The sequence below is a fragment of the Salmo salar genome, chromosome ssa06 (genome assembly GCF_905237065.1).
Source record: "Salmo salar chromosome ssa06, Ssal_v3.1, whole genome shotgun sequence".
NCBI lineage: Eukaryota > Metazoa > Chordata > Actinopteri > Salmoniformes > Salmonidae > Salmo > Salmo salar.
Genome location: NC_059447.1, coordinates 34,178,991 through 34,187,285, shown reverse-complemented (window position 1 = coordinate 34,187,285; position 8,295 = coordinate 34,178,991). Strand labels below are relative to the sequence as shown.

At 39.4% G+C, this 8,295-nt stretch overlaps 1 protein-coding gene across 3 annotated transcripts in view; it reads right to left on the bottom strand.

Annotated features, from left to right (window-relative positions):
• Positions 1-283: 283 nt before the first annotated feature.
• LOC106607084 (phospholipid phosphatase-related protein type 5) overlaps positions 284-8,295 on the bottom strand; it is a 68,082-nt gene continuing 60,070 nt past the window's right edge. The window contains exons 5-8 of one of the 3 annotated variants that reach the window (XM_014203676.2): positions 6,300-6,550; positions 5,975-6,151; positions 2,817-2,960; positions 284-2,285 (exon numbers count right to left, since the gene is read on the bottom strand). In XM_014203676.2, coding sequence (XP_014059151.1) covers positions 2,226-2,285; positions 2,817-2,960; positions 5,975-6,151; positions 6,300-6,550 — 632 coding nt within the window. In that variant the 3' untranslated portion in view covers positions 284-2,225. The remainder of the gene's footprint in view (positions 2,286-2,816; positions 2,961-5,974; positions 6,152-6,299; positions 6,551-8,295) is intronic. The other 2 variants (XM_014203677.2, XM_014203675.2) reach the window with 2 other exon arrangements.

Sequence of the window (8,295 nt, the reverse complement as noted above, 5' to 3'; positions counted from 1 at the left end):
GGATACAACACAAAGAAGAGAACCAACCAGTGGTAGAAAATCATATGCCAGTGGGAGGGAGTGGAGAGAGGAGGGTGAGATATGAGCATACTTGAGTAAAAATAAAAGATACCTTAATAGAAAATGACTCCGAAAATGAAAGTCACCCAGTAAAATATTACTTGAGTAAAAGTCTAAAAGTATTTGGTTTTAAATATACTTAAGTATCAAAAGTAAATGTAATTGCTAAAATCTACTTAGTTAAATGTAAAAGTATAAATCATTTCAAATTCCTTATATTAAGCAAATCTTTTTAATTTACGGATAGCCAGGGGCACACTACAACACTCACATCATTTACAAACAAAGCATTTGTGTTTCGTGACTCCTCCAGATCAGAGGCAGTAGGGATGACCAGGGATGTTCTCTTGATTAGTGCATGAATTGGACCATTTTCCTGTCCTGCTAAGCATAAAAAATGATTTGGGTATCAGGGAAAATGTATGGAGTAAAAAGTACATAATTTTCTTCAGGAATGTAGTCAAGTAAAAGTAAAAGTTGGCAAAAATATAAATAGTAAAGTACAGTTCAGATACCCCAAAAAACTACTTAAGTAGTACTTTAAAGTATTTTTTACTTAAGTACTTCACACCACTGGATATGAGTGAGGGCTGTGCAAATCAAAATGAAACTGTGGCAACCACACCATATATACACATCAAATAAATACATCTATGATTAATCTCCTCATAAATAAATCACATTATCACATGAATAGGCAAAGTCCAATAATATCTCTCTACAGCCCAGAGACAGGGAATCTTGGTTTTCCAGTGTGGCGTTCTGTCCATGCCGATGTGATCCGTTCCATTCCAGGCAAAAGGGATGTGTAAGTAAACAAGTATTTTCGTGACATCACAATGACAAAGCTTTGGTAACCAAGGTTCCCTGTCCAGATACATTGAGTTTAAAAGAAAATGTTTTGTACTGTACAAAGCTCATGTCCTGCCACTTGTGATGTATTTCAAAATGTGTCTCATCCAGTCTTACCAAATCTGTATCTATTCATGCCGACTTGCTGCAGCTGCAACCAATCGAAAGCGGAGAAAAATAAACCGTCTGCAGTGTCATCCCGTTTGTTCTTGTATTGTCTTCTCCTCAGTGATATGAACAGAATCCTTTGATCTGTGTAATGTCATGCAGAGCTGAAGAGAGGCCTGATCTGTGTGTGTTGTCTCTATGCTGTATTTGGAAGGTACAGTAATTAAGTACCACAGTTGCTACAGAAAGTGATTGGTCCGTAAACATTTGTTCACTTGAGTTTGTTGACTCTTGCAGATATTTGATGATTGGCTCATTCTAGGATACTGAAAATGAGCCCTAAAGCCAGCAGAGAGCGTTCATTGAGCGGTTGCTTGGATTCATCTTAAAATTGCACAGGGACACAAATGACTGAAGGGTTTCAGGATGACTGGCTGCATTGCCTGTGAGGACATCTCCAACAGACAGTTGAAAACATAAAAGAACACAGTTCTCAAAGTGATTCTGACAGTTTCTCCTTACAAGCATGTAGAAGATGAAACATAACCTTGTGATATCAGTGAAACGTGTACTTCACACCATGAAGCACATTCAAAAAAAAGTCTGCAAAACAAAAAAGAAGCCTCTGAAAACAACTAAATGAAAGAGGCATACCTGTACCTGACACTGTAGTGAATGTTCAGCTGGAAAGCTGTTAAGTCTTTGTGAGTCTCACTTTGAGAGCTCACCTCTCGGTTCCCGCAGGGGTTTGGGCTTGGACAAGGTTAGGGGGAGGTTTGTAGAGGTCTGAGTATGCTGTGTGTGTTGTGTTTGTGTGCGTGTGTTTTGACAGTCTAGACCTGCGTGGAGTAGGATCTGTAGAGGGTGGAGTAGCGGCCTGCCGGGTGGGCGGTGCAGTGGTGTTCGTGTGAGTGTTCATGTTCGTGTGGCTGGTCTAGACTTCGCTGGAAATGGAGCGAGACGGAATGAGGACATCTGGGGTGGCGGGGAACCGATACGGCTGATGGTCATGTGATCTCTGTGAAAGGAGATCCCCTCGGAGTCTGCAGGGGAGAGAAAGGAGTGAAAAAGAGTGGGGGAGGGACAGAAGAGAAGAGATGGAGGAAGAAGGAGAGGGAATGAAAGAGAGAGAGAAAGATGTGGTGGAAAGAGTGATGAAAAAAAGAAAAACGAGTGAGGAGCAAGAGAAACAGATCCAAAGTTGGTCAGAATGGGTGGTGAACATAGGGATTGTAGGGAGGACAGGAGGAGGAGAGTGCAGGATGCTGGTGACATAGATAGAAGGATAGAGATCAAGTGAGGGATAAGGGAAAAGAGCAAGGTGGGAGACAGGGGAGAGGAGGTCAGGTGAGGGTTAGTGTAGGTGACAGACAAGAGGAGACACAAGCAATCTCAAAGCTGCTCCCTTGAATCACACTTCCAACAGGTTGTCCTTCCCTAGTGCCTTCTGCTCTCCCTTATCTAAAGAGCTCACAGTGCACTTCTCATTCACTTCAAAGTTCTAAGAGGCCTTCAAAGCTTAAACCACTGAGGGATGGTGAATGAATGCTGAGGAAGAGACTACTGCAAACGGCTCCCTCTAAAGAGCCACACATTTTCAGAGTAAAGGGTTACTGGCTCAAAGACAAGGTTTGGTGTTCTTGTGCTTTGGTCGGGGTTGAGGGTTAGGGGGTGGTGCTGGGGCATGCGCTGTGAGGGGACATCTACTTTTGGGATTGGGGGGACGACAGAAGGGGAGAATGTCTGCCCCCCCCCTGTGTGTGCAGCCCTTCCGCTCACCAACCCCCACCCCTTACCTGAGTTCCACTTAACTTTTCGAGTGGACTCTCCACACAGGGCAGAGCCACCATGGGCATGCCTAGCACCGACTCAGGGCGCTGGGGCCGCGGGGGAAGAGGAGGGGGCCTCGTCTGCTGGAAGTTGTTGATCACACACGTCACCTGGAGAGAGAGTAGTGAGAAAGAGAGAGAGAACGGAAGAGAGAGAGAACGGAAGAGAGAGAGAACGGAAGAGAGAGAGAACGGAAGAGAGAGAGAGAGAGAGAGAGAGAGAGAGAGAGAGAGAGAAAACTGAGTTAATAAGAAAAGGTAATGCCAAAAGTATTGGGACAGTGATAATTGTGTTGTTTTTTGGCTCTGTACCCCAGAACTTTGGATTTGAAATGATACAATGACTATGCGTGTAGACTGTCAGCTTTAATTTGAGGGTATATTCAACAATACCAGATGAACCATTTAGAAATTACAGAACTTTTTGTATATAGTCCCACCATTTTAGGGGACCAAAAGTATTGGGACAAATTCACTTATCAAATCAAATTGCATTGGTCACATGTGCCGAATACAACAGGTGAAACAGTGAAATGCTTATTTACGAGCCCATTCCCAACATTGCAGAGTTCAAAAGTAAGACAAATATTTGCACAAAAAAACTAAAATAGTAAGACAATAAAAACAATAACAAAGATACAGTTGAAGTGGGAAGTTTACATACACCTTAGCCAAATACATTTAAACTCAGCTTTTCACAATTCCTGACATTTAATCCTAGTAAAAATTCCCTGTCTTAGTTCAGTTAGGATCACCACTTTATTTTAAGAATGTGAAATGTCAGAATAATAGTAGAGAGAATGATTTATTTCAGATTTTATTTCTTTCATCACATTCTCAGTGGGTCACAAGTTTACATACACTCAATTAGTATTTGGTAGAATTGCCTTTAAATTGTTTAACTTGGGTCAAACGTTTGGGTAGTCTTCCACAAGCTTCCCACAATAAGTTGGGTGAATTTTGGCCCATTCCTCTTGACAGAGCTGGTGTAACTGAGTCGGGTTTGTAGGCCTCCTTGCACACACACTTTTTTAGTTCTGCCCACAAATATTCTATAGGCTTGAGGTCAGGGCTTTGTGATGGCCAGTCCAATTCCTTGACTTTGTTGTCCTTAAGCCATTTTGCCACAACATTGGAAGTATGCTGGGGTAATTGTCAATTTGAAAAGACCCATTTGCGACCAAGCTTGAACTTCCTGACTGATGTCTTGAGACGTTGCTTCAATATATCCACATCATTTTCCATTCTCATGATGCCATCTATTTTGTAAAGTACACCAGTCCCTCCTGCAGCAAAGCACCCCCACAACATGATGCTGCCACCCCCGGGCTTCACGGTTGGGATGGTGTTTTTCGGCTTGCAAGCCTTCCCCTTTTTCCTCCAAACATAACGATGGTCATTATGGCCAAACAGTTGTATTTTTGTTTCATCAGACCAGAGGACATTTCTCCAAAAAGTACGATCTTTGTCCCCATGTGCAGTTGCAAACTGTAGTCTGGCTTTTTTATGGCGGTTTTGGAGCAGTGGCTTCTTCCTTGCTGAGCGGCCTTTCAGGTTATATCAATATAGGACTCGTTTTACTGTGGATATAGATATTTTTGTTCCAGTTTCCTCCAGCATCTTCACAAGGTCCTTTGCTGTTGTTCTGGGATTGATTTGCACTTTTCACACCAAAGTACGTTAATCTCTAGAAGACAGAACGCGTCTCCTTCCTGAGCGGTATGACGGCTGCGTGGTCCCATGGTATTTATACTTGCGTACTATTGTTTGTACAGATGAACGTGGTACCTTCAGGCGTTTGGAAATTGCTCCCAAGGATGAACCAGACTTGTGGAGGTCTACAATGTTCTGAGGTCTTGGCTGATTTCTTTTGATTTTCCCATGATGTCAAGCAAAGAGGCACTGAGTTTAAAAGTAGGCCTTGAAATACATCCACAGGTACACCTCCAATTGACTCAAATTATGTTAATTAGCCTATCAGAAGCTTCTAAAGCAATGACATCATTTTCTGGAATTTTCCAAGCTGTTTAAAAGGCACAGTCAATTTAGTGTATGTTAACTTCTGACCCACTGGAATTGTAATACAGTGAATTATAATTGAAATAATCTGTCTGTAAACAATTGTTGGAAAAATGACTTGTGTCATGCACAAAGTAGATGTCCTAACTGACTTGCTAAAACTATAGTTTGTTGACAAGAAATCTGTGGAGTGGTTGAAAAACGAGTTTTAATGACTCCAACCTAAGTGTATGTAAACTTCCGACTTCAACTGTACGTACACAAGTAGTACCAGTACTGAGTCAATGTGCAGGGGTACGAGGTAGTTGAGGTAATTGGTTTAGACATTTTTGCTAATTTAGAAAAAATAAAAACCTGAAATAACACATTTACATACAGTTGAAGTCGGAAGTCATTAAAACTTGTTTTTCAACCACTACATAAATTGCTCAGTTTGGTCACAGACTTGGCACTCCCGTACCACTTGCAGTGCGGTAGCAGAGATGACTTGGGTGACTGGAGTCTGAGACAGTTTAGGCCTTCCTCTTACACCGCCTGGTGTATTAAAGTAATCAAACGTTTAGTATTTGGTCCCATATTCCTAACACACAATGATTACGTCAAGCTTGTGACTCTACAAACTTGTTGGATGCATTTACTGTTTGTTTTGCCTGTGTTTCAGATTATTTTGTGCCCTGTAGAAATAATGTATTGTGTCATTTTGGAGTCACTTTTATTGTAAATAAGAATAGAATATGTTCTAAACACGTCTAGATTCATGTGGATGCTAACATGATTACAGATAGTCAAGAATGAATAACCTCTTACCACTACAATAACAGGGAAGGTTAGCATATTTTTTTTGGGGGGGGGGTGGTATGAAATTCTGGCCTCTAATTTTCTCACTCCTCATTATTCTACTTTTGGAGCTCACTGTAAGTGAAATGAGAGTGATATTTCTCATCCCATGGTGAGAAGTACCAGGATTAACAGCCCCTGTGCTTATGAACTTAAATATCAATGTAAAATGTCATCAATATACATCACCGTTACATTCTATCACCCTCATCTCCCGGAATAGTGACTTCCCTAACCATTCCCTCAGCAGCTCCCTCCCTCCCTCTCACCAGAAACACAGCGATGGCTCCTCCAGTGAAGAAGCCGGCCAGGACGTCGGCCCAGTGGTTGCGGTACTCTGCCACCTTGACCACTCCCACCAGCATGGCCAGGCATAGCAGGGTCAGGCTGACCGTAGGCTTGGTCAGCCGAGTGCCTTTGGTCCGGAATACCAGCGTCACATACATCTGAGACAGACAGGTAGGGGGAGAAGACCAGGAGGACTGTCAGGAATTGTAATACTGTAGGCTGGGTATCAACTCTATACTATAGGGTGGTATACCATAACATGTGTATCGAACTGTCCAAACTCCTACTCCCCAGACCAGAACCTACCACAGTGTAGACTGCAGAGTAGACACTGAGGGCTGCGTCCTTGGAGGGGAAGGATTTGCGTGCGGACGCCACCACCAGGGGGTTTCCAGTGCAGGCACGGGGCTGGGTGATGTACTGCATGTTGGATGTGCACCCCAGGGCCGTGTAGTTAGGTCGGCAGGCAGACAGGAAGTGAGGCGTCTGGTTTCCTGTCACCGCCTGACCCGCGTTGGCAAAGATGGTGGTGGTGAACAGGCCGAAGGAGAACACCCCTGAGGGAGAGAGAGAAAGAGAGAAAGCGCGCGAGAGATCATTGACAGCTAACTAAAGAGGAGGAGTTTAGTTATCCCAGCCTCCCTTGGATCCGCTGTTATCAGCTGAGGTGTGAAATTGCAAAAACCTTCATGATCACCTGAAGTGATGAACATGCAAATCTGTCTGAAATTCTTCACACCAGTTTTAGCCATCACCATCACAAACTGCTGAAGTATGTCTCTTCCTGTTTCATTGTTGTGTTACTTGCATTCTCGTGTTTCTTCAAATGTAGGAAGTTCAATCAGGAAGGCTGGTCTGAATGCTTGTTTAACTTCATCAAGCCGCAAAACATAATTCCCTCTGTTTTCTATTATACAGGCATAGTGGGAATGAATACAAACTTTCATCATCAGCATAGCGTCTAGTTCTTATCCTCTATCCTATTAGCCATGTGCAGAATGTCATTCACCTATTTACCTTTAGCCTATAAGCACGGCACAATAATGCACATTCTGCAGGCTTACTGTTTAACCTATCACTTTCCTCTCTTTCAACCAATGGGTGTCAATCTTGGGATGTATTTCTATGTCAACTTACCCATGTTCTCTCACTTGCTGTTTTTCAGCAGCAGTTTTCGACAACCATTCACCTTCCCATAACCAGCAGCTATAATAACCTTAAGGCATGTCATTGGAACTCCGTTCTGCTAGCGGGAGGGGGATGGGAGGGTGGGGTTGATGCCAGCTGCCAAGCAAAGGGCTACCTGTCTGGCTCCGAGGAACATTCCTCGGAGGTGAGGCCATACTCCAAATTATTTAATACAATTTCATATTGCACTCGCTCTCTGTTTATTCAGTTACGCCTCTACTCAAAATTATATCGTACTTCTTGTGTGTTTTTTTAGCATCTATTTTCTATTACCTATATTATTATTATTTATATTATTATTATCAATATTATTATTATCTATATTATTATCTATATTTTTATTTTTTATTATTATTATCTATATTATTAATATCTATATTATTATTTGTATTATCTATATTAATATTTATATAATCTATGTTATTATTAATATTTCTATCTATATCATTATTAATAATTATATTATTATTTCTATTATTATTATTAATAATATTATTATCATTAATATTTATATAATTATTATCTATATTATTATTCATATTTATATCTATATTATTATTTTCGATATTATTTTTATCTATATTATTTATATAATAATTATTATGTATATAATTATCATCATCTATATTATTATTTATATTATGATTCATATTTATATTATTATTATCTTCAATATTATTATTATTATTTACATTATCTATATATTATTTATTCTTTTCAATATTATTATTTATATTGTTATTATTATTATTATTATTATTATTATTTTCTATATTATTATTATTATTATCTACATTATTATTATCATTATCTACATTATTATTATTTACATTATTATTATTATTTACATTATCTATATATTATTTATTATTTTCTATATTATGATTATTATCTACATTATTAATATTATTATTATTATTATTATTATCTACATTATTATTATTATCTATATTATTATTAACATTATTATTATTATCTACATTATCATTAGCTACATTATTATTATCTACATTATTATTATTATTAATATTTATATTATTATTATTATCTATATTATTATTCATATTTATATCTATATTATTATTTTCGATATTATTATTTGTATCTATATTAT